Source organism: Lithobates pipiens, unplaced genomic scaffold (genome assembly GCF_037356315.1).
Source record: "Lithobates pipiens isolate NorthernLeopardFrog02 unplaced genomic scaffold, aLitPip1_a1.2 Scaffold_23, whole genome shotgun sequence".
NCBI lineage: Eukaryota > Metazoa > Chordata > Amphibia > Anura > Ranidae > Lithobates > Lithobates pipiens.
Genome location: NW_027507785.1, coordinates 147,592,206 through 147,619,861, shown reverse-complemented (window position 1 = coordinate 147,619,861; position 27,656 = coordinate 147,592,206). Strand labels below are relative to the sequence as shown.

At 43.7% G+C, this 27,656-nt stretch overlaps 1 protein-coding gene across 1 annotated transcript in view; it reads right to left on the bottom strand.

Moving 5' to 3' along the window:
* Positions 1–27,656, bottom strand: part of OGN (osteoglycin) — a 407,576-nt gene that overhangs the window by 255,084 nt on the left and 124,836 nt on the right. Inside the window, exon 3 of the mRNA XM_077452477.1 lies at positions 17,586–17,744. Within this exon, the coding sequence (XP_077308603.1) occupies positions 17,586–17,744 (159 nt within the window). The remainder of the gene's footprint in view (positions 1–17,585; positions 17,745–27,656) is intronic.

The window sequence follows — 27,656 nt, the reverse complement described above, 5'->3', positions numbered from 1 at the left end:
TGCAGTAGTGTTGGAGGTTGTTCCGCCACCACGCCTCCAAAATGCTACTATTGGTTTTGACACACCTCTCTCCTCCACCCCCTCCTCTTCTTCTTCCTCCATGGCCTCTTCCAGTGCTCTGTCCTCAGAACCAGCGGTGCTTCGTAGGCGTTCCAGGGGCTACGCAAGTACACAGGCAAAACGATGCCATGCCGTGCTTGCGCTGGTTTGTTTGGGGGACAGGAGCCACACTGGGGCGGATGTTTTGTCAGCTCTGCAGGGGCAGGCCAAGAGGTGGTTGATGCCATGCCAGCTTAAGCCAGGAATGGTGGTTTGCGACAATGGCACCAACCTCCTCTCCGCCCTCCGACAGGGACAACTGACCCATGTGCCCTGTGTAGCTCACGTCCTTAACCTGGTGGTGCAGCGGTTCTTGGGCAGGTACCCGGGCTTACAGGATGTCCTGAAGCAGGCCAGGAAAGTCTGTGTGCATTTCCACCGATCATTTAATGCCTGTGCTCGGCTGGCTGAGCTCCAAAAGGAGTTGAACCTGCCCAAGAACCGCCTTATATGTGACATGCCCACCAGGTGGAACTCAACGTTGGCCATGCTGCAGCGGCTGCACACGCAGCAGAGGGCCATCAATGAGTACCTGTGCGACTACAGCACCAGGACAGGGTCAGGTGAGCTCAGTGTTTTCTCACCACGCCAGTGGGGCATGATCAGGGATGCATGCGCTGTCCTGTCACCATTTTGAGGAGGCCACAAGGATGGTGAGCAGTGACAGTGCATGCATCAGTGACACTGTACTTCTTGTCCATCTCTTGGAGCGTACGCTGCGTGGAATAATGGACAGGGCACTTGAGGCACAACAGAGGCAGGAAGAGGAGGACTTCCTTGCCTCTCTAGGCCCCCTTTATCCAGACAGTGTTCCTGCTGTGCCACCCATCACACAGGAAGAGGATGAGGAGGAGGAGGAGGAGGAGGATGATTGTGTCAGCATGGAGGTGGAGGCTGGCACTCAGCATCAGCAGCAGCAACAGTCTTGTAGGGATGATTTACAGTCCCAAGAAACCCGTGGACTTGTACGTGGCTGGGAGGAGGTAGCTGCGGATTATGTTGTCCTTAGTGACCCAGAGGACTCCGGACCGAATGCCTCAGCTAACCTACGCTGCATGGCCTCCCTGATCCTGCAAAGCCTGTGGAAGGATCCTCGTATTCTTCGGATCAAGGAGAGGGACCATTACTGGCTGGCCACTCTCCTTGATCCACGGTACAAGGGTAAGGTTGCCGACCTTATCTTGCCATCGCAGAGGGAGCAGAGGATGAGATATCTCCAGGAGGCCTTGCAGAAAGGTCTGTGCAATGCGTTCCCAGAGACTGGGAGGTTACAAACTCCTGGTCCTGGACAACGTGTTGCTGAGGCATCGGTCAGAAGGAGCGGTGGAGAAGGTGGCCGTCTGACTGATGCTTTCAGACAATTTTTTAGTCCGCAGCCCCAAGGTATGATCGGTTCCAGCAACCATCGCCAGCGTCTGATTTACATGGTGCAGGAATACCTAGGGGCAAGGTCAGACTTGGACACCTTTCCCACCGAAAATCCTCTGGCTTACTGGGTCTTGAGGATGGATCACTGGCCAGAGCTTGCACAGTATGCAATTGAGCTACTGGCCTGTCCTGCATCCAGCGTTCTTTCGGAACGCACCTTCAGTGCTGCTGGTGGCTTTGTTACTGATCACAGGGTGCGCCTGTCCACCGAATCAGTTGATCGACTGACCTTCATCAAGATGAATCAGTCTTGGATCACCCACAGCTACCAAGCACCTGAAGCTGATGTAACCGAATAAGTTTTTTTGAAATATCACATCCCTTCAAGACTGCCTATGCTGATGCTGAGTGACTGTCCTGTTATGTTGATTGTCTATCCTCTTCCTCCTCCGCTGATATGTTGGAAGAACATTTCTGGTTCTGGGTGATGCCATCAGCCCAATTTTTCTGCCCTTGTTTAACAGGGGTGTTTAATTACAATTTTTGATGCAATGCTTTGCAGCAGGGCTAATTCCTGCACTAAAACTAGAGTATATGGGAGAGGTTGCAGTGTGGTGGCACCAACACCAGTGCCTAAGGCCCAATTTTTCTGCCCCTGTTTAACAGGGGCGTTTAATTACAATTTTTAATGCAGTGCTTTGCAGCAGGGCTAATTCCTGCACTAAAACCAGAGTATATGGGAGAGGTTGCAATGTCGTGGCACCAGCACCAGTGCCTAAGGCCCAATTTTTCTGCCCCTGTTTAACAGGGACATGTAATTACAATTCTTGATATAATATTTCACAGGAGGGCCCGTTCCTGTGCCCACCCAGAGTAACTGTGAGGACTTATAGTGTTGTGGCACCAGCACCACAACCGCCAAAGGTCAATTTTTCTACCACTGTTCAACAATGGCATGTAATTACAATTCTTGATATAATCGTTCACAGCAGGGCGCTCCATCGCCCACCAAGAGTCACTTTGAGGGCTTACAGTGTTGTGGCAAAACCAACACCTTGTTCCGCCATTTCTGTAGAGCATATAACGCAGGCCCCTACTTTCAAACATCCAACTTACAAACATCTCCTACTTGCAAACGGAAGGAGACAACAGCAAGTGAGATGAAAAAAGATGGACGACAAAACTAATTATACAGGGGTGATAACCCTTCCCTATGTTTTCCAAAAAGCTTAAAAATAGTTTTTTTGACTGGAGCTACACTTTAAAAATGTACCAGTTGAAAATTACAAACAGATTCTACCTAACACAACAAACCTACACAGTCCCTGTCTTGTTTGCACTGCCTGTATACTGCTGTTCTGAGTATATAGGGCCTGGGGGCCACACGTATTTCCTTTTTTTAATATGGGTACGGGGTTCCCCTTAATATGCGTACAAGACCCAAAGGGACTGGTAATGGGCAGGGAGGGCTACCCATGCCATTTTTCTCAATGATTTTCAACCATATTGCAGGAACCAGATATAACATTAAAACCGCAAGCAGTTTTAAATGATGTTATTTCCGTTAAATGTCATTTTGTGCAGGGACTGTTCTAAACACGGGAAACACGTGGCACTTCACAGGCATACTACAGACACCCCCCAGGCACGATATTTAAAGGAATATTTCACTTTTTTTTTCACTTTAATCGTCATTAAAATCAGTGCTCCCGCCAAAACAGCAATTTTTTAAAACATTTTAGGCATTGACCCATGTCCCCTGGGGCAGGAGCCAGGTCCCCAAACCCTTTTTAGGACAGCATCTTGCATATTAGCCGTTAAAATTAGCACTTTTAATTTCGAACGTTCGAGTCCCATAGACTTCAATGGGGTTCTAAAGTTCGTACGAATTTGGGGTCCGTTCGAAAGTTCTGGTGCGAACCGAACCCGGGGGGTGGTCGGCTCATCCCTATTCAGGACTGAAGTCTAAATCATGTTGGCTGTCGTTTCCAGGTATCTCATTTCTAAAGAGATTGTGACTTCCCTGGATTGAATATGCTGTATTTATCCTGTATGGTATCGTCTGTAATACATCTTTAATCAATGCTAAGTAAATCTCCTTTATTAAAATCTTTGTGTGTGTTTTAATCCTTGCATTTACTGACCACATATCTGAAAGGGTAAATATATGAATGAACCTATGAATAAATATAACACAGGATTTAACCCCTTATTACTGTCAGGGCTGGCTTAGCCCTTCCTTCTCTGGGCTGGCTGCTCAGCCATCAGCTAATTGCCAGCTCTCATCTCTCTCCACAGTTACCCAGCTATTCCTAATCCTGCTCATCTGACCTGCCTACTTAAAGCTGTCCAGCTCACTTCATCTCTGCCTTCGCCTTGGTCACATCACAAGAAACTATCTCCTGCGTTCCTGTTTAAAGACTGGCTTGCCGACATTCCTTCTAGCTCCTTATCCTGCTTGCTGTTCCTCCACTTCGATTCCTGATGTCCGGCCTGGCTAATTGCCTGATCTGGTTATTGAACTCTGGCCTGGCTGATTACTCGATACGGTTACTTGACTCTGGATATGCTTTGACTATGCTTACTCTATTTACTTTTTTATTTTTTATTAATAAACAAGTATGATTTAATTGTACTTACAGTGGTGTGAAAAAGTGTTTGCCCCCTTCCTCATTTCCTGTTCCTTTGCATGTTTGTCACACTTAAGTGTTTCGGAACATCAAACCAATTTAAACAATAGTCAAGGACAACACAAGTAAACACAAAATGCAATTTGTAAATGAAGGTGTTTATTATTAAAGGTGAAAAAAAATCCAAACCATCATGGCCCTGTGTGAAAAAGTGATTGCCCCCTAAACCTAATAACTGGTTGGGCCACCCTTAGCAGCAACAACTGCAAGAAAGCGTTTGCGATAACGTGCAATGAGGCTTTTACAGCGTCCTGGAGGAATTTTGGCCCACTCATCTTTGCAGAATTGTCCTAATTCAGTTACATTAGAGGGTTTTCGAGCATGAACGGTCTTTTTAAGGTCATACCACAACATCTCAATAGGATTCAGGTCAGGACTTTGGCTAGGCCACTCCAAAGTCTTCATTTTGTTTTTCTTTAGCCATTCGGTGGTGGACTTGCTGGTGTGTTTAGGATCATTGTCCTGCTGCAGAACCCAAATTCGTTTCAGCTTGAGTACACGAACAGATGGTCGGACATTCTCCTTCAGGATCTCTTGGTAGACAGCAGAATTCATAGTTCCTTTTATCACGGCAAGTCATCCAGGTCCTGGAGCAGCAAAACAGCCCCAGACCATCACACTACCACCACCATATTTTACTGTTGGTATAATGTTCTTTTTATGAAATGCAGTGTTCCTTCTACGCCAGATATACTTGGACACACACCTTCCAAAGAGTTCCACTTTTGTCTCATCGGTCCACAGAATGTTGTCCCAAAAGTCTTGGGGATCATCAAGATGTGTTGTGGAGAAATTGAGACGAGCTTTGATGTTCTTTTTGCTCAGCAGTGTTTTTCTCCTTGGAACTCTGCCATGGAGGCCATTTTTGCCCAGTCTTTTCCTGATGGTGGAGGCATGAACGCTGACCTTAACTGAGGCAAGTGAGGCCTGCAGTTCCTTGGACGTTGTTGTGGGGTCTTTTGTGACCTCTTGGATGAGTTGTCGCTGCGCTCTTGGGGTAATTTTGGGCGGCCGGCCACTCCTGGGAAGGTTCACCACTGTTCCATGTCTTCGCCATTTGTGGATAATGGCTCTCACTGTGGTTCGCTGGATTCCCAAAGCTTTGGAAATGGCTTTATAACCCTTTCCAGACTGATAGATCTCAATTACTTTCTTTCTCAATTGTTCCTGAATTTCTTTGGGTCTCGGCATGATGTGTAGCTTTTAAGGATCTTCTGGTGGACCTTACTTTGTCAAGCAGCTCCTATTTAAGTGATGCCTTGATTGTGAACAGGTGTGGCAATAATCAGGCCTGGGTGTGGCTAGAGAAATTGAACTCAGGTGTGGACAACCACAGTTATAGTATGTTTTAACAAGGGGGGCAATCACTTTTTCACACAGGGCCATGATGGTTTGGATTTTTTTTCACCTTTAATAATAAACACCTTCATTTACAAATTGCATTTTGTGTTTACTTGTGTTGTCCTTGACTATTGTTTAAATTGGTTTGATGTTCCGAAACACTTAAGTGTGACAAACATGCAAAGGAACAGGAAATGAGGAAAGGGGCAAACACTTTTTCACACCACTGTATGTCTCAGTCTGGTTCATGGTTTCTGACAATTACATAATGGTGCTGTGAGCAGGATATTTAACCCTTTCAGTGCTGGTTTGAAGTGCAGTGATTAATCCTTGTAATACTTTTGTGAATTGTAATGTTTTTTGACAATTGGGAAACTGTATTATTAGTGTGCACTGTGATGGGAGGTTTGTTTTGGTGGAGTTATAATCAGTTTAATGGCAGATATGTTTAATTTAAATTGGATAAATATAGCAAAGGGGGTAGATGGTCAAATGTTTCCACTCATTGTGTGCTTAGCGGACCCCCGGCAAGCTTTAGATTTTTTGAGATATAGAACAGATGAGCTGATGACCGCGTTAGGTGGATGAGTGGCCCTTTCGCTTGTGCTCATATAGTTGTTCTTTGAGGTTTGAAAACAATGAGCAGAAAACAGGTAGGAAAAGGAAAAATATGACCTGTGTTGATGCTTAGATTGTGATTACTGCAGTAATATATGTGTTGATTTTAAATGTTGAGCTCTTCTGTTGGTTGTTTAGCCAGCTATTGGTGAGGAAAAGTTGCTTGTATGGATGAAATGTAAAAATGCTTTTGACTACTGATATTTAAGTGAGTATGTTTAACATTAGAATAGTTAAGTAATGAAACTAAGGAAAAAGTTTTGACAAAAGTGAGTCTTTTGTATGTTTAACTGAAAAGATCATTAGTTAGCAGGAATGGCTGCAGCCTGCAGCATCCCCCTCTTTTCCTGCCCCTGGACAATGAATAATAGTCATGCATTTTGTAAAAAGGGACATCTGCAGCTGTATTTGTGAGAGCCTGATTGGATGAATACGAGCTGTTTCTCCCTTAAGAGAGGGAGATTTCTCCTTAAAGGGGTTGTAAAGCTTTGTTTTTTTTATTTTCTAAATAGGTTCCTTTAAGCTAGTGCATTGTTGGTTCACTTACCTTTTCCTTCAATTTCCCTTCTAAATTTTTTTTTCTTTGTCTGAATTTCTCACTTCCTGTTTCTTCTCAGTAAACTTCACACCATCATCCGAGCAGTGTTTAGTCAGCCAGAAAAGCTTACTGAACAGCTTACTGAGAAGAAACAGGAAGTGAGAAATTCAGACAAAGAAAACAAAGAAAAAAAACCATTTAGAAGGGAAATCAAAGGAAAAGGAAAGTGAACCAACAATGCACTCGCTTAAAGGAACCTATTATGAAAATAAAAAACTAACCTTTACAACCCCTTTAACCTCCCCCTTAAACGATTGTGCCTGTGTAAAGCAGGACATTGCTGAACATCTAAGAAATGTTTAATTATGTTGAAAAAAATAACATCCTAGTTGAAATTGTTAGTTTTTATTATGCAAAGCTAGGATTAAAGAAAGAAAATGTCTGATTGATGTTAACACCATTTAAAATCCCGAATAGCAGTCATGATTATTATAATTGGTGAATGTAATAAAGTGTCATATTCTATAGGATACAGCACTAATGTTTTTTATTTTATTTTTTTTTTATTTTTTTTTTAAGTTTTTTTAATTAATACAGAAGGAACCAGATCTATTCTTAGAAGTTTCATAGATCTGTATGGTATTGAACAAGAGGTTGCAATAGAAACATCAATATGAGTTTGGTGATGTATAATGTTTGTGCACAAATGTGATGAACACCATATAATGTTCTTGTAAATGTTATTTCAACCATGGTGAATTAATGACAACTTTGAATGGACGTCCTTTAATGAAAATTCACGTGGTGATAATTAAGTAAAATGAGCTCAATTAATATTGGTAATAAAAAGCGCACTCATGAATAACAGAAATAATGGCCATAGGTTTTGTAGTTTGTGGAAAGTATTCGTTAAATATGTTTGTTGCTAACTATTTGTTACTTACTAGGAGGAACTGTAATAACATCACACTAAAACCTTTAATTTTGTTTAGTTCCTAGACAATATTAAACAGCATCAATCCACCTGTCTGATATGGTTTGATGTCCAAGAACTAAAGATGAAGATTACAGTCAAATTGAATAAGTTATGTTTTTGTTGTTATTTTTATGTAATATGCAAATGTACTGAAAGTTTTCATTGGAACTGATTGTAAATGAGAGCAGCTAATAATCTTGATTCTGCATGATAGATTTCTAATGCCTTGTACACACGGTCGGACATTCCGACAACAAAATCCATCAGATTTTTTCTGCTGGATGGTGGCGCAAACTTGTCTTGCATAGACACAGTCGCACGATCGATCACCAAGAGTGCGGCGATGTACAACGCATATGACGGGACTATAAAAGGACGTTCAGCACCACGTGTGGCACCCTTCAGGCTCCTTCTGTTGATCTTGTGTTTATCGCGTGTTGGTAAAAGTTTGGTTAGAGACGATTCGCGCTTTTCAGACTCTTGCTTCAGATCGTTACTGCTCTACAGTTTGTGCTTGTCCGTGCGTACCTGCTTATCAGTGCGTGTAGTCAGTTTGCATTTGTTTGTCATTGCATGCTATATTTAATAGTACTTTTCGATTTTCAGTGCTTATTGTCCGCTCGTTGCTGATTTTCAGTTCGTTCTTTCAGGCCTTGCTGTTTATCGGTGCTTTCTGATAGTCTGTTCTGACCAGCTGACCATTTTGAAGCCATGTTGCGTGTAGGTACTCATCGTAGAGTTTGTGTTATGCAGGGGCTTGGTATTGGGCTTTTAGCTTTGACCCAAGCCCAGTCCATGAACAGGGCAAGGAGGAGTTCATGGAGCAAGAATTGGTTACTCCAGCGTGACCAATTCTCGAACATGCCTTTGCTTCGTGAGATTCGGGAGAATAATCCTGATGATTTCAGGAATTATCTCAGGATGACGGACCCCGTTTTTCACCATCTGTTGGCTTTGCTGACCCCTTATATCAGCAGGCAGGATACCTGCATGAGGCAAACCATCACTGCAGAGCAGAGGCTAGTTGCAACGTGTGGTACTTGGCGACAGGGAGAAGCCTTCAGGACCTCAAGTTCTCTACAGGCATCTTCCCCCAGGCCCTGGGGATCATTATTCCAGAGAACTGTTCTGCCATCATTCAGGTCCTGCAGAAGGACTATATTAAGGTAAGTTTTCTCCTTTAACATCACATTTTAATCTTTGCTAATGTATTGTATTTATTTCGTCGTTCCCTAATTACCATGATTGTAATATGCTCTAATATGCTGTGCCCCTTTGTCCTCATGCATCCTGGAAGCTTTTAAACTTCTTTGTTTGTCCTTCATGCATATTTGCCTTCACTAACCTCCCCAGCATGCTCTTCTGGGCCCATAAACACCTATAGCCTAGTCACTTAGCAATGTATTTTGTCAGCTCCATAGTAGTGCTTTCCCCTAAACACCCCCTAAAATGTGTACAAATGTTATGTGTGTCCTTAAATTCATGCAGAGTGCCAGAGACTTTTTTTTTGGTGGGCCAAATTCATTAGGAACCTCCCCCCCCAACTGCTAAGTCAGCTGATAGCAATCATCTATCTGCTAACTTTGCCAAACCCAGTACACACGATACCTACCTCTTTTGTGGTCAGATTTATGGATGAATTCACTTCATTTCAAATGCTACTATTTTAATTTTTTTCTCCTATTATTATCTTGATAGGTAATAGCAGAATGTAAAAATGTGCTTCCATTTGTTCAGTGTTTTTTTTTTTTTTGGGATTATGACACTTCTTACCTGTCCAGTGGGCTGCCAATAGTGCAAATAAGGAGGGGCTGGCCAAAGTATCACACATTATTTATGCATTCAGCTTTCAATGAAGTGTAGAGGGTTACCTATCCAAAACATCCCCCCCTAATTTGTTGCAATGGGCCATCAGATGGGGTGAGGAATCTGATAAGGGGACCTTATACTTTTGGCTTTAAATACTCATTTCCAAAAATGTTATACTGATCTTGGGCAAAGATATTTGTGTCTAATCTGCTTGCAATGTTGATGTGCAAAATGACTAATTTTTTTTCTTGTTTGACTCCACAGTTTCCTTCAACGCCACAGGAATGGCAGACTGTGGCCCCCCACTTTACCACCCGTTGGGACTTTCCCAATTGTGGAGGTGTAATTGATGGGAAACACGTCCGCATCATCCCACTATTATAATTACAAGGGGTATAATAGTATTGTGATGTTGGTGGTGTCAGCTACCTACGAGTTCCTGTATGTGGACGTGGGGAAAAATGGCCGGATGTCGGATGGTGGAGTGATTGTGCAGACGGAGTTCTACTGGCAACTCCAGAGTGGCAGTTTGGGCTTGCCACCTCCAGAGGAGAATGTGAAAGGACTCCCCTTCATCTTTGCCGCGGATGAAGCGTTTGCGTTGAGGGACCATCTTATGCGGCCATTCTTGATGAGGACCCTCACCCCGGACCAGAGGGTTTTTAATTACTGGCTGGCCAGAGCCAGAAGAGTGGTGGAGAACGCTTGCGGGATAATGGCCAGCCGGTTCCGCCTATTTTTGACACCCATCCACATGGCGGAATATAAACTGAACCATATAGTGCTTTCCTGCTGCATTTTGCACAATTTTTTTAAAAAGTACTCTCCAAATAATGTGGCCTGAGTTGGGCCTGAGGCAGACTTTCCAGAACTTGCCAACCTGATGGCACTTGAAGCTGTCCGTCCTGGCTTGCCCCCCCAAAGCACCCGCGAGGTTAGAAACCAATACATGGAGTACTTTGCGGGTAGGGGGGCCATTGATATGCCAGACAATGTCTGAGAGGCATTTTTTATAAATTTCTCTTTCAAACTGCAATAATATTTGTTTTCATGTACTGCTTGGGTTTGTTTTAGGTGTCTCCTAGTTTTTTTTTTTTTGGGCTTTTTTCTTCAACAGTGTAAACCAAATTTCTGTGCGAGATGAGGTGACAGTCTCTCCTTCAGATAATATTATTATTATGTTGTGGGTCTTCTACACACACACCTTGTTTTTGTTGTTAATGTATGTAGTACATTACTGACAAAAATATTCCTAATTTTCAGCACCATGGCAGAAATGTGTGAAAATGGCATGATTGGGGAAAATTAAAAAGCACTGTGGGTGTTATTTACTAAAGGTAAATCCACTATACACGACAAGTGCACTGCAAAAGTACACCTGAAACTGCACTTAGCAAATAACACCCATTGCCACAGAAAACAACTTTACTACAAATGCTGCTTTTGTGCATTGAAAAAGGAAGCCACACATTGTTGATGATTAAACTTTTTACTCAAAGCACATTCACATGTGTGTAAAAGGGTTTTACAACAAACCAACATATTTGGTTTATATAACATTATTTTTGGTAACATTAATATAACTTGCCGTTTTTGTGTAAACAGGCATGTATCAAAGCGTAACATACAGAACACAGGAACTTACAAAGTTCAACTTTGAAAAGTGAAGACAATATCAGACATGAGTATGTCCAAACTGTGTTGATATTGTCTTCATCGCATGGGGTGTCACCCTGTAAAAGCCAAATTTTTAAGATGCACACAAATTGTGAATCAAGCTGGACATTTTCCTTCTGATCCCATGCCTAATGTCAACATGTGCTATCTCCCATCATGGGGGATCAATGTACGTGTTTTGGGGGTGCAACCCCTTCATCTCAGCCACTTTTGTAGTGAGGAAGGGGTTGCAAGTGTACATTGATCCCCCATGATGGGAGATAGCACATGTTGACGCACTGTGTGCATATTCCAAATTTGGCTTTTGTCAAAATACAAAACAGTTTTTTTTTTATATAAAATTGATACCAGTTAGTTTTGGGTGTTTCAGATTCTCGCTAAAACATCAATGATCTTCATTTTTTGTTGAACCTCATTGATGTTTTTCTTGAGATTATCTAAATCGCGATTGCACCCCATTATCTCCCCGATGAGGATCTGGGCACTTTCACTGGTAAAATGCGATTCTTCTTCCACAACATCCACATCAACTAAAAATAAACCAAAAAACACACCATGTTTTATAAAAATGCAGGCATACATCTATTACCTGAAGCTGTGGTCTCAGGCATTCACCTGTTGTGGTGCCAATTTCAACAACCTCTCCTTCCTCCTCCTCTGTGTCTGTTTTTTGGATTTCCCCTTCTTTGTGATGTGTGGGGTGCCTGGTGTCCTCAGACATCCCGAGTCTTCTCTCACCTATGAGAATGTAAAAAAGGAATACTTTTAGCACACAGATATTTGAGGACAGAAATAGGAATATGAAACATTGCTTGGAAGTGTCGTACAATTGACTTTTTTGGCAGAGTTCAAAGCTGAAAACATTATTTTTTACACTTTATAAAGCTGGAATACTTACCTGTTTTGTGCAAGTTTCACAGATGGAAGCACGTGTGTGGGACACCCTAATAAAAAGGGTGTTCTGGTGTCCCACACTAGTGCTCCTGAGTCCAGATGTGTAAACAGCTACTGAGTGTCCTCTCCTTTACACTGAATCAAGTTTGCATTATATTCTAGTTACAAACCCCTCTAGACAACAAACTTCTTTGACTAGAAAGAGGGATGAACAAATGTAGTTAGCTGCAACTTTCAAAAACATCGTCTATGAAGTGGGCGAACAAACAATGTTTACTATGAACGATTGAACCCATGAACATGAGTGGCCATTTTAAACTGTACAACACTAAATAAAAGCACATGGAGCAGTATGCAAGCAATAATAATAATATGAACACACGACAACTACAAACTTTTTTGAAGAACTCTCTTGATCTTTCTGTACTGATCGTGCTCCCTCAGTTTCAGGTCTGACCTCAGTTGATCCTTGGATCGTCATACCCCCAAAATTCTATTGCAGACTCTTCACAACTTTAGTCATGATCTTGGCCTTTCTGACATTTGGGTTTGGGTAAGGTCTATACTTCCCATCATAGTCGTTCCTCTTCAATATGTCCACCATCTCCAACATCTCTACAAAAGACATATTTGAGGCCTTAAATCTTCTCCTCCGGGATCGGGACGTTTCAGGCTTTGGGCTTTCGTTGTCCTCCTTATTACTGGAATAATTAGTATGCACCTGCTGTGTCTCCGCCATGTGCTCTCCCCACTGCACCGAAAGAGAAGGGGTGGGGAATAAACTAGAAAGAACGTCAGGGGCGGGCGGAGTTTCACATATGAGCACTGTATATAAAGTGTAACACACGTGCGCCGTCATACGTACGATCTGTGAGCAGAGGAAGGAGTAGCGGAAATGCTGATCGTTCAAACGAAGGTACAGTTTTAAATTGGTACATCACTGGCCTATACTGCTTCTAGATTAAGGCTTATATTGGGACAAGATTAGAAGAGTTTAACCTGACATTAGGGTTTGTCTTGTGTTGTGTCTTGCAGAGAATATGGATCCCTTCAAGGACTCACATTTTCTTGCCATATTCATTGATATGCTCAGGGAGCTGCCCTGCCTGTGGTAGGTGAACCACCCCTTTTTTAAGGACCTAAGAAAGAGGAAGGCAGCACTGGAGAAACTGCTTGCTTTGGTGAAGACGATGGTCCCCACGGCAGACATCACCTATGTGAAGGCCAAAATTGGTGGCTTGAGGAGTACATATCTGAGGGTGCGCAGGAAGGTCCAGGATTCCCTGAGATCAGGAGATGCAGATGACATTTATGTCCCCAGTATGTTGTACTATGACAGGCTGCATTTTCTGGCAGACCAGAGAGAACCCAGGCCAGCACTCTACAGTCTTCCCTCAAGGCTTCAAGGCTTCCTTCCCCCCAGCTGAGGCTTCCGATTTCCAACCTGGGCCTGATGATGTTAACTAGATGTTATTATTGATCAGTAAGTTCTGATTTAACAAAGTGTTTTACATATCAATAGACAGCAGTGACCAAAAATGATTGGGACAAGAATGAAAAATGCTGGGCTCAGAATGATAGTCTGTTTTATTTATTAACATTCAATTTGCAACAGTCATGAGCTGAAAATTGTGTGATTGATGAACACAAAACTAAAACTATGTCCCATTTTCATACACAGGAAGAACTCAGCCGGGAGGAGGCTGTGGCAAGTGGCAGCTTGTAGGTCGACCATCGCCCTCCTCCACCTCCTGCCACAACTACAACAGTAGAGCCAAAGCCTGGAAGGAAGCCTGGAGGGAAGTGTCTAAGGAAGACCAGAGAGTGATTGGCCTGGGTTCAGTCTGGTCTGACAGAAGATGCAAGCTCTTGTATGATCACAGCCTGGGGACATAGATGCCATCTGCTGCTGGTCCTGATCTCTTGGACTTCTGGACCAGACTGTACTCCCTTATATATGGACTCCTCAGGCCACCAATTTTTGCCTTTAAATAATTGATGTCTGCCCTGGGGGCCAAAGGCTCGCCAATTTTACCAGTTTCTGCAGCGTTGCCTCCCTCTTTATTTGATTATGACACCTAATAAAGTTTTTTTTGGTTAAAGAAATACTTGCTGATGTGTTTTACAGGACAGTTTATTTGGGAGTAGGCAGGTACATTTCAAAAATGCAAAGTCAAATTAACAAGGGATACCAACACCAAACAACCTCCTCGAGATTAAAAAATAAAACAATAAATTAAAAAGATAATAATGGTGTTCTGCTAAGTTGACACACAAAAAAATTACGAAGATGACCAAATTTAAAAAAAAAAAGGAGATCTTGATTAAAAAAACAACCACAAAATGTAAAAGAAAATTTAAAGATAAAAATCCAAAATTATTTGGGACATCTGACGAATAGAAATATTCTATTCATGAAATCAGGAAAAGAATAAAGAAATAAGTTTTGGAGAAGTCTGTGTGAATATGAGCAGCAAAACAACTTCATTCTTCTAGCATTATAAAGAAAAAGAGAATGCGCTGCATTAAACAATTTTTAATATTGCAGCGTGACGAATGTGCTATATCCATTACAAAGCTAGTTTTACCAGACTGAGCGCTTCCGTCACATAATTTATTCTGAGCATGCATGGCACTTTGTGCGTCAGACTAGGCTACACACGATCGGAATTGACGCAATCCGATCATGTTGTCGGAAAATTTGAGATCCAGCTCTCAAACTTTGTGGGTCGGAAATTCCGACGGAAAAAGTCAGATGAAGCCCACACACGGTCGGATTGTCCAACAGCATGATCCGATCGCACATTTTGTGCGATCGTGTGTACAAGGCATAAGGGTTTTCTCTGATTGAGTTGAATCTAAAATTATATAAAACAACTAATGTTTGAATATTGACAGCAAGATTGTTTTGATATCTGGAATTATATAATACTTGTAATGGTTTGAAGGGTGTAAGAATACCCAAACATTTACATATTGTTCCTTTCTGTGTATATGTAAGCTAAATTATGGCAGCATCTACTTCTGTATATTCTGCCATAATTATTTTGGTGGAACTGTAAGGCATTACCGCTGTGGGAGTGTGCCTAGGGTTTTACATATAAAGTACATTTTCCTACATGATTGACAGTTTAAATTTAAAGTACCGTAATCGTTTTGTTTATCAAGGAAAAAACAGGTACTTTTATGTCTACTTATAATTGTGCATTTAGGTTAATATTATTGCAATGAACACAATTTTTAAGTCTTTCAAAACGAGGTGTTTTAGTGGTATGTATACAGTCAGTTATATCTGACACTCAGTAATTCTTTGACCACCCTATTCTATACACCTGATTGAGTTTTCATAAAAATATTCTTGGTAAAGAAAAAGAGTTATAAAATAGGTTCTCAGGTTTGGTTTTCCTCAATTCTCCTTGATTGCTTGGGATGAGACTGGCATGTAGAGTACAGTGACACATATGCATGGGCATATTATATGCACATATTGGGATCAGTGTAGACAAGAGCCGGTTAGCCTGCCAGAATGTCTTTAGAGTGTGGAAAGAGATCAAAGTGGAGGAGGAAACACACATGAAGTAGTTTAAAGTTGGGCCTATAGTTTTAGACAGAGTAGTGTATAGTTCAGGTGATGAGTAATATACCTGTAATAATATTTCACCTTTAATGTAGAAAGCTGAGTTTTTCTGTGTTAAGCCAGGTCACTAATGATCATCGATTTGCCTGTTCAGAAATCTATAATGGGCTATATGGGCATTGTTGTTAATTACGGAATGTTGGACTGACATATTTGGTAATGCACCTGCCATGACGTCAACTAGAAGTATATTGGAGAAAGGAGACAAACACTTTTGACAGCAGAAATGGTCTATAAATTCTTTACCAATGATCGGCAGCTGAACTGTTGGTGCAAGTTCCACCTGTTCTGAGGGTCGAGGGTCGAGTACCTGAACTGTTCTATCCGTTATCATGGTTAAGTACCTGAATCTGATGGTGAAGTACTTGAACTGTTTTATCTGCTCTGATGGTCCTGTGCCTGAACTGTCTGTAAAAGTTCCAGCTACTATGTGGTTATGTGCCTGCCAGTCTATGACTTGTGAGCTGAAATTGTCCGAAGGATATGGACTATGTATTCTACAGTTCTTTTCAGTTCTACAGTGTTGCAAGTGCTATGCTGCGAACTGGTAACTGGATGTCTAAGCCCTTGTACACACGGTCGGACATTCCGATGGACAATGTTCGATAGGACCGTGTTGTCAGATAATCCGACAGTGTGTGGGCTCCATCGGACTGTTTCCGTCGGAGTATCAGAGGGACCAAGTTTTCCAGCTGGGCTATAAAATTTTCCGACAACATGATCCGATCGGACTTTGCCCGATCATGTGTAGAGAATTCCGATCGGACAAAGTGCCATGCATGCTCAGATCAAATTCCTAGACCAAAGCTATTGGCTACCAGCCTGAACGTAGTCCCGTCCTAACGAAATAATGTCATCACGTTAAGTACGATCGGATTTTCTGACAACTTTGTTCGACTGTGTGTATACAACAGTTTCGGACAAAATCCGTCGGACAAAATCCGACCGTGTGTACAAGGGCTAAGACTCTGCTGTCCACCAGATATGGAGGACTTTGACAAGTTTCTAAAGGAAAGTTTGATGTTCATGTCTCTACTTTCAAAAGGAGGATTGGTGTTATTCTGTTAGTCCAACATATAGTTGTTTTTATATTTTTAGAAGTTTTGATATTTTTTATATTTTTAAGCCCTAACATAGCAGAATGAGATTTCCTGGGCAGGTAAATCAGACAGAGAAAGTGAGTGGGAGGAGTGGGATATATAGGAGATGGACCATATTTAATAATGAGGAATGTTTCGCATACATACTCATAATACTGGAAATGTGAAGGATGAAATTAATGAAGCCATAAATGTTTATATTAGAATACAAGCGAAAAGATTACCTTGAGTAGAACATATTGATATATCTATAGGTATTCTTGAGTATTATAAACTAAGAATCTTGTAAATCAAGGGGTGGAATGTAATATGGGTATATATTCATATATAACTTTAGTTATTGAATTACAAGAAACCTAGTAATAGTTTTAAATGAAATCACTTCTATCTATATACAACATGTTTAATGCATGAGACATCTGCTTTATTATGCTATGGGAAGTTTGGAACCTTTGACCTTTTCTTTTCATCAGCTGTAGCTATTGTCTTCCCTGCCATATAAATATGACTGGGAGGTCAGTCCGGAGTTTGAGGTTTGATTCAGGACTGACGTCTGAATCATGTTGGCTTTTGTTTCCAGGTATCTCATATCTAAGGAGGCTGTGACTCCCCTGGATTGAATATGCTGTATTTATCCTGTATCGTATCATCTGTAATACATCTTTAATCGAAGCTAAGTAAATCTCCTTTATTACAATCTTTGTGTGTGTTTTAATCTTTGCATTTACTGACCACATATCTGAAAGGGTAAATATATGAATGAACCTATGAATAAATGTAACACAGGATTTAACCCCTTATTACAATACATCTTAAAAATATGTTGAGTTTTACTTACGAAAATCAGAGAAGTCTTTTACAGTGATTTTCTTAATTTTGTTAAACCGTGCATATAGGTATGCAGTCTCCTTGGGTAAGGGAGGCACTTCTTCAATCTCCGTTTCTTCACAGTAAACTGACCCACTTAAACACACACAAGCCAAGCATGTAGGTAAATCTGAAATGAAGTAATCAGGATTAGAGATGGACCGAACAATCCCCTGTTCAGTTCGCGCCAGAACTCTTGAACATCACAAAAGTTCAGACACAAACGACAAACCCTATTGAAGTCTATAAGTCCCAAACTGGAAAATCAAAAGTACCCATTTTAAGGATTATATGTAAGTTATTGACCATAAATAGGGTATGGCACCAATTAAAAAAAACCCTCTTAAAAAAGATCGCTTTTAAAGGAGCAGTGATTTTTAACCTCCCTGGCGGTAATCCCGAGTGGGGCTCGGGGTTAATTTTCAGTACCAAAAGTGGTATCCCCGAGCCACACTGGGGATTACTCCATAGTATCCCTGTACTGTTACTTACCTTGTCCCTATGATCACCCGATGTCCTCCCTCTCTGTCCTACAGTGGATGCCAGCATCTGTGTTTCGGGTTCCCTTCCCTGCGAGCGCTGTGACACAAGGAAGAGGAACTGGGCGGGAAATTCAAAAAGTTCAAAACATAACATAAACGCAATACATTGTATATTGTATCAAACCATTTCCCCTCAGTTTTGTCCCTAATGCTTTGTCCAGTGCCCTGCCTACATTTTTGCCATTCTTTCTGCCTGGAAGCTTGAGAATGTCCATGGCACCCAAAAAGCGTCCCTTTAGTTCAAAAGTGGTTTTAGACCAGCTAGAAAACAGCTATAGTGAATTAGAGCTAGTGATTAGTAGGGAAATTCATCATCAGACACTGAAAGTGACGATATCGACGATCCTGTGACTGAGCTAAGTGATGTGTGAACTTGGTGCTTTATTGACTGTGATACGGGTCAGGCAGAGCCCACGAGATTCCCATTTACTACACATCTGGTATGAAAGTAGATGTTAAACATGACAACCCCTTGCCATACTTACAATTATTTCTGACTGATGAGGTTATTGAAAAAATTATAACTGAGACAAACCGGTACAAAGAACAACAATTAGCTACTATGCTATGAAGTTTCCAAGAAGCAGAAAGTGGGAACCAGTGACCAAAGATGACATTTGGACATTTCTGGGCTTGGTGGGGAAACCCTTGCAGAAGAGGTATTTGAAAACAAATACCGTATATACTCGAGTATAGGCCGACCCGAATATAAGCCGAGGCCCCCAATTTACCCCCAAAAAAACTGGCAAACTTATTGACTCGTGTATAAGCCGAGGGTGAGACATGCCTGTCCATCCCTGTGTGTGTGTCCGTCCATCCCTGTGTGTCCGTCCATCCCTGTGTGTCCGTCCATCCCTGTGTGTCCGTCCATCCATCCCTGTGTGTGTGTGTGTCCATCCATCCATCCATCCCTGTGTGTGTGTGTCTCCATCCATCCATCCATCCATCCCTGTGTGTGTGTGTCTCCATCCATCCATCCATCCATCCCTGTGTGTGTGTGTCTCCATCCATCCATCCATCCATCCCTGTGTGTGTCTCCATCCATCCGTGTGTGTGTGTGTGTGTGTGTGTGTGTGTGTGTGTGTGTGTGTGTGTGTGTGTCCAGCCTACCTTTGTCCCGAGCCTCCGTCCCGTGCCTTGCCTCCTTGCCTCCGTCCCGTGCCGTGCCTTGCCTTGCATCCGTCCCGTGCCGTGCCTTGCCTTGCCCCCGTCCCGTCCCGTGCCGTGCCGTGCCTTGCCTTGCCTCCGTCCCGTGCCCTCTTCGTCGGCGGCCATTGTAAAATTCAAAAGCTGCGCCGCCGCCTTCGCCTGTGATAGGCGGAACACTGAATTTCCCAGCAGCCTGTGTTCCGCCTATCACAGACGTCGTATCATCCTCGTCCGTAGTACGAGGATGATACGATGTCCGTGATAGGCGGAACACAGGCTGCTGGGAAATTCAGTGTTCCGCCTATCACAGGCGAAGGCGGAGCCGGAGGCGCGGCTTTTGAATAGAATGGCCGCTGTCTGTCTGCTCGACACGCTGATCGAGCGGGCAGACAGCGATGACTCGAGTATAAGCCGAGGGGGGCACTTTCAGCCTCAAAAAAGAGGCTGAAAATCTCGGCTTATACTCGAGTATATACGGTAAATAACTTGCCACTCCATTCTTTGGCATGGTCATGTCAGAGTACAGATTTCCCCTGATCATGAAATATTTACACTGAAAACAATGAAGAATTTGATGAACCTAAAGAAAATGTGAGAAGTATTGCAAATGATTCTAAAGAATTTCCAATGGAGCTATGTGCCAGAAAGAGATATCATCATATATGAAAGTCTAATGGCCTACAAGGGAAGGCTCAGCTGGGTACAATACATTGCATCAAAGAAAGCATGATTTGGCATAAACTCCTACATGCTGTGCAAATTGTCAACTGGCTACATTTGGAATTCAGTCATATACACTGGAAAAGGAACTAAATTCAATCCAAAATACAGCATCTAATGAATGGCAACATTTTCCATTCTTTTACTCATTGAGTCATTGCTAAATCAGGATTATTGTGTAACAGCCAACAACTTTTATACAGAAAAAACAGGGATGCATCACCATCCAGCTATTACAGCCACAGACTATACCCCTAAGGATTACTCCATCTGGAGCACCAGATAAACACTGGCTATACTGCTAAGACAACTTTTATACGTCTCCTGAACTTTGAGTTTCTTCTGTAAAACAGATGCCTATGGAACCTTTAGGGCTAGCTAGTGCGACATGCCGCCAATGTTTGGCAATACAAAGCTGATGGTTGGAGTAATGGTTGCCTGGCAGAAAGGCAAAATGATGGCACTGCGATGGCGTGACAAGAAAGATGTGTGCCTAATGAGTACAGTTCATAATACCTCCACTGTTATGGTATGCACGAAAGGAGGTGGGAAAGAAATCATGAAGCCACAAGTAATGATAGACTACATGAACAGTATAGGAGGTGTCGACAAAGCCGACCAAGCAATGACATTCTACCAATGAGGAAACAGCAAAAGAAGTACTACAAGAAGATCTTCAGGCATCTTCTTGAGCAATGCTTGTGCAATGCCTACATTCTGTCCAAAAAAAACAGTGACAAGCCTGTGATTCATTCTGACTTAATTTGGAAAGTTGCCGAATGTATCTTTGTGAACCACCAAACGCCATCAATGGCTGTGAATAGGGCTGGACGTCATACTGTTGGCGTTGTCAACCTGGAATGCCTGACTGGTCCTCACTTCATGGACTACATCCTACCAACCGAGAAAAGGTCAGCACCTACAAGGATGTGCGTGGCTTGTTGCTTGATGCGAGATGACAGTGGAAAGAAAATCAGAAAATAAACCAGGTTCCATTGTCCTGTTATGTCAGACTTTATGCAGGCCCATGTTTCAAAAATTTTCATACCCAGGATGTTTACTAAATCAATATGCAGTGTCTACTATTACAGTGACTAGTAATATTGCACCCTTGTTTGAACTAATTTCAGTGTTTTTGGTTTGATTACATTATTGAATAGAATATATTATTATTATTATATTACTATTTTTTATAATTTATGATTTTGTGTTTCAAACTTTATCATACCCGGGATGTCTACTAGACTCTTGTTTGGACAGATTTAAGTGAGTTATTCCTAAGAATTACAGGCATACAATATAAAACATTTAACATTCAAAAATATGAATGAAAGTGAAATAATAAAAATGAAAAATTCATTTAAATATAGTGCCTGGAGGTCCCCTTAGTCTGCCTGTAAAGTGGTGCATCTGTACCATGTATAAAACCTGCTGCAGCAAAACTGACATTTATAAAGAAAAATATAACATTTAAATACATTTTCCCTGCAAGCAGTTTTTTATTTAGTAAACAATGGCTTGAGGAGCCAGTCTTTATGATGAGACCACATTTTAGAGCACTCGGAACAAGATTAGAGATTCTTTGGATAAAGTCTGGTGTCTCTTTGGCAGACTTTGTATGGAAATAGTTTATATATTGTGCTCCCCGTGCTATGAAATGTGTACAATAGGGATGGCCGAACGGTTCGCCCGGCGGTCGGTTTGCGGCGAATTTCGGCTGTTCGCGGTCCGCCCGATCGGCGGACTATTGCCGCTGTTCGCCCGGCGGACTTCCGTGTTTACTGTGTAAAAGAACTTTGACCTATGATGACACATCCATCATGTGGTACAGGACAGTCAATTGAGACATTACAGCACATTGACACTTGGACATTCCCCCTAACTTATAAATAGACCGGATCCGGCGGTCATTTTACATTCTTTATACTGTCACTATAGGGAGAGGTTGCTGTGTGGAGCTGGGAGAGACTGCAGTGACCCAAATCGCTAGCTATTAGGTCCACAAAAGTTCTTTTTATGACTGATATGGTATAGGTGTTAGGTGTAGTTCAGGATATAGGTTTGAGGCACTGCTATTCAAGTCATTGTTGCAGCAGCCTGTCTTTTGTCAGTGTAGAGAGAGGGACAGGACGCTGTGTGCAGCAGGGACAGTCAGTTTAATCATTAGCTGTTACTATTATGTCCACAAAAGTCCTTTTCAGGACTGGTATGGTAAAGTAGTACAGGATATAGTTTTGAGTGCTATTCAAGTTATTGTTGCAGCAGTCTGTGTTTTGTCAGTTTAAATAGGGACAGGCAGGAAGCTGTGTGTGGCAGTGAGGGACAGTCAGTTTAATCAGTAGCTGTTACTATTAGGTCCACAAAGGTTCTTTTCAGGACTGGTATGGTAATAGGCTTGTACACTTTCTTCCAAATATAGAAAGAATATTATACTGGACTGCTGCCCTTCTGCTGCAGTAGTCCTTTATGAGTATAGGGACTGAGGTAGAGTCTGCTAATCACAACCTACTAGTTCCACAAAGGTCCTTATAAGGACTGGTAAGGTATAGTGTACTACAGTACATAGAGTTGAGTGAGGTACAGTCTGCTAATCCTTAAGGACTGGTATAGGTCCACAATATATAGGGTTGAGGTGCACTACTGCTGACTGCTGCCCTATTCTGCAGCAGTCCTTTATCAGTATAGGGACTGAGAGTTTTGTCACAGGGTCATTTAAAAAATGACAGGCAGAGGAAGAGGCAGGCCCTTCCGCAGGGGTGGTAGGGGTAGGGCAGGAGCAACAGGCTTGAGCCAAAGTGGGAAGTTGCAGAAGGTGCGTTCAATTACTTTAAAGGACGCACCAGACTTGGTTGAGTGGCTCACTCAGCCTTACTCTTCTGCACCCTCCTCATCCACTCGATCTGCACCCTCTTCTTCACTCTCTGCTATGTGCACCCCCAAAGACACTACCACCAACAACACCACCACCACCACATACCTTCCGCTTGAGTCACAGGAATTATTTTCTGATCCATATCAAGACATTTCTGATGCGCAGCCACTCTTGGCATTGGATCAGGAAGAGGAGGTAGCAAGAACCGCCACTCAGCAGTCTGACGACAGTACCCAGATCAGCCCAAGGAGGAGGTTGGTCCCCGGTGTTGCTGCCTACTCCGAGATCTCTACTTATAGCAGTGGGGAAGGTGACATCGATGATGACGTGTCTAGTGATGTCACGTGGGTGCCCACAAGAGAGGAAGAGGAGGGGAGTTCAGAGGGAGATATGGACCAGCAGATAGGGAGGAGAAGCAGGAATAACTTACATTGCACAGTAGGGACAAAGCAGACTGCTAATGTATCAGGAGCGAGTCATCGACCATGTACGGTAACATCTGGTGCTCCCAGGACGCCAGCACATCGTCCACAGTGTGGGCTTTTTTTAACGTGTCCGCTGCTGACAATAGTGTTGCCATCTGCAATCTTTGCAGTCAACGCATTAGTCGCGGTAAGCCCAACACTCACCTAGGGATGACCGCCTTAAGAAGGCACATGAGCAGCCACCACCGAGCCCAGTGGGAGCAACGGAACACACAAAGCCACACTCCAGGCTCTCACCGTCCAGCCTCGTCTTCTACTTCTTCTCCTCTCTCCTCACAATTGTCCTCCACTCCACCTTCCATCACGCCAAGCTCACATTTTTCTGCAAAAAGGCAGGCTTTCGTGGGCCTAATGTTCGAGTGTAAAAAAATGATGACGCCGGATAACCCTCTTGCCCAACGGTTGACGGGTGGCTTGTCAGAACTCATAGCCCGCCAACTACTGCCATATAAATTGGTGGACTCGGAGGCCTTTCGAAAATTTGTGGCCATTGAAACACCACAATGGAAGGTCCCAGGAACGAAGTATTTCTCAGAGGAGGGCATCCCAGAGCTATATGGCCATGTTCAGTGGCAAGTGAATGTATCTCTGGCACACAGTGTCGGTGCCAAGATACATCTGACCACAGACACGTGGTCTAGCAAACACGGGCAGGGAAGGTATATCACTTTTACTGCCCACTGGGTGAACCTTCTGACGGGCGTCAAGCATGTAACCCGTGGCACCCTAGTAGATTTGGTTTTACCGCCACGGATTGCATGCAGGCCTGGCTCTTCTTCTCCTACTCCATCCTCCTCCCTCTCCTCCTCGGCTGACTCCTCCTTTCCGCTGCTAGCGTCTCTTCCGCTGCGCCGCCCAAGCTCCCCAGAACCTATTCGACATGCCAGGTGAGACGTTGCCATGCCGTGCTGCGTCTCTTGTGCCTGGAAGCCAAGAGCCACACTGGCCCGTCACCCCTTTCAGCTTTGCGTTCACAGGCAGATCAGTGGCTAACACCGCTCAATTTGACAGTTGGTAAAGTGGTGTGTGACAACGGTGCCAATCTGCTTAGCGCATTGAAACAGGGAAAAATTACGCACGTGCCATGCATGGCACACGTCTTAAACTTGGTCGTGCAGTGATTCATTGTCAAATACCCTGGGGTGCAGGACATCTTGCGGCAGGCAAGGAAAATCTCTGCCTATTTCAGAAGATCTTACACGGCCATGGCTCGCCTTACTGACATTCAGTGGCGACACAATCTGCCGGTCAGACGTCTTATTTGCGATTGCCCGACGCGATGGAACTCAACCTTCTATATGCTTGATAGGCTGCTCCAGCAGAAACGTGCAGTTAACGTCTACCTGTATGAACTCTGTGGCAGAACAGGTTCTGGGGAGCTGGTTTTTTTTTCACTGCGCCAGTGGCTGCTCATGCGCGACACATGCAGACTTCTGCGGCCATTTGAGGAGATCACCAAACTGGTCAGTCGCAGCCATGGCGCCATCAGTGACATGGTACCTCATGCCTTCTTTATGGAGCGTGCATTGCGTTGTGTCATTGATCAAGCTGTGGAGGAGCAGGAGCGGGAAGATGAGGAAGTCGCAATGCTGGATGAATTCCCAGAGGGGGCTACTCTATCTGAGACAAGGCTCCCACCATCCCTATGCTATGCTGACTTCCTCCTAGGGCTGCTTATTATGAGGGGCTCCCACCATCCCTGTGCTGTGCTGACTTCCTCCTGGGGCTGTACCTCTGCTGTGCATATTATGAGGGGCTCCAACCATTCCTGTGGTATGCTCATTATGAGGGTCTCCCACCATCCCTGTGCTATGCAAATTATGAGGGGCTCCCACCATCCCTGTGCTATGCTGACTTCCTCCTGGGGCTGCTTATTATGAGGGGCTCCCACCATCCCTGTGCTATGCTGACATCCTCCTGGGGCTGCTTATTATGAGGGGCTCCCACCATCCCTGTGCTGTGCTGACTTCCTCCTGAGGCTGTACCTCTGCTGTGCATATTATGAGGGGCTCCCACCATCCCTGTGCTATGCTCATTATGAGGGGCTCCCACCATCCCTGTGCTATGCTGACTTCCTCCTGGGGCTTCTTACGGTGCAGGTGTCAGTGCTGTATATCATGGTGCTGGTGTCAGATCACTCTATCACGGTGCAGGTGTCATTGCTGTATGTCACGCTGCTGATGTCAGTGCTCTCCATCACGGTGTTGGTGTCAGATCACTCTATCACGGTGCAGGTGTCATTGCTGTATGTCACGCTGCTGAGGTCAGTGCTCTCTATCATGGTGCTGGTGTCAGATGACTCTATCACGGTGCAGGTGCCATTGCTGTATGTCATGCTGCTGGTGATCATCTCCTGCACCCTCTTCTTTGCCTACCCTGACCTTCCCTCTCCTCCATTGCCTTCATGCGCTCCACAGTCCTGAATGGTCACAATTTCACATATAAAAAAAGAATGCTTGTAGTTGTCGATCCCAGATTCACCTCATACATGTGTTATGTCATTGGCCATGTGGTGGGACTATGTTTGCACAGCTAGTAATTATTTTGTGGCTGCAAATTTGACCTGTAGGTTTGCAAAGTTCGCCTCCCATTGAAGTCAATGGGGCCCGCCGCGAACGTTACGGTTCGCGAACAATCGGCAGCGTTCGCGGTCCGCGTTCGCGAACGTCCCGTCGGAAGTTCGTCCATCACTAGTGTACAAGTACTGTGAGTTATCTTATCAGACTGCTGCTGGGATATACGCTATGAAGTATGAGATAAATGTCCAGCGCTGCCTATCCATGTGCCTTTAAGTGTGTGTATTACTCAGACAAAATAATATACTATTAATTTGCTTCTACAACATGAATCAATATAGTTAATAAATTAATTAAGCAACAAATGCTCAGCTATATATATATAGAAAAAGAAAAAATTAAAGGTACCAACATCCCAAAAATTTTAACTTCAAAAAGGAGAGGATTGGGGGGCAAATAGGGTTTTTCTGGTACCGTCATAAGACATTACACCATCATAATTTATTATATAATAACGTTTATTTACACTTTCATTCTGAGTGGCAATACCCCCTCTACTAGGTTTCCACCGAGACTGAAATTGTCCTGTTGTGGAAATTTTATTGTAGCGGCCATAACCCTTTGTAGGACGGCCTTAACTTATTGGGCTTACCGGTTACCTCCGCTTGGCTTGTCCTTCACGTCTAGGGGTTCCCACGGTTGATACCCAACAACTTTGGACGCTGACACCAAGAAAGTCCTTTTGAAAGATTTTATTTTGCAGGGGCAACATCCAACAACACAGTCTCATATGGGAACAGAGGGCAAGGGTGAAGAACTCAGGCACCTTGAACTGCAGACATAACAAAGTCTCTATTACCACCCAGAGAGTAGCCACTCGCAGCTGGGCACTTCAAAGCTAAACAGATCTCTATCCAGAGATCATGGCAGTCAGCACGTTGATTCAAAACTTGTAAAATCTCTGACCTTGAACAAGTTGTAACTGAAAGTGAACAGGAACCTTTTTCCTCAGTACCTGGAACGTTCTCTGTCTCCTTGATAGTACTGGAAAAAGCGTGGATTCATCAATGTCCTTCCCAACTCGGTAACCAGGCACTTCTCAGAATGCCACTTGTCGGCCCTCCTCCGAAGAGTCCTCCCCCAGTCACTCTCATGAACTGTGGTGCCCCTCCAAGCCGAGAGCACACCCGGACACCTTGAATCCTCCCTCAGTTACTGCGCCTCGGACCAGCCGGTTCCGATACTCGGGAACAGACAGATCCCTACCCCAGACCAGGCGGGTCTATTGGGGCTATCCAACAGAAGCATGTTGCGGGGTATCGAACACCCCATGAGCGGGACCCCATGCGGGGCTACCCCGGTCCAGGAAACAAGAACAGACTGCTCGGGCCTCACAAACTCCTACTGAACACGTGACCTCAACATCTTAAGTACCCCTCCCCAGACTCCTCAGCGGGGCCCGACACATCCACTGATTGGTTCAGAGGAAGCTGATACCCAAAACGTCCAACCAGGCCTGGTTCTGGCCTGTCATGTGCACCTCACCGTACACATGACCAGGCAGAACTCTAATGCCCCGTACACACGAGAGGGATTAAGTCTGACAGACTTCCGACGGAGTTCTAGCGGAGTTCCGCCGGAGTTCTGGCGGACTTTTCGACCGAACGGACTTGACCACACACCATCACACCAAACTCCGACGGAGTCGAACGTGATGACGTACGACTGGATTCGACGTAGGAAGTTCATAGACAGTAG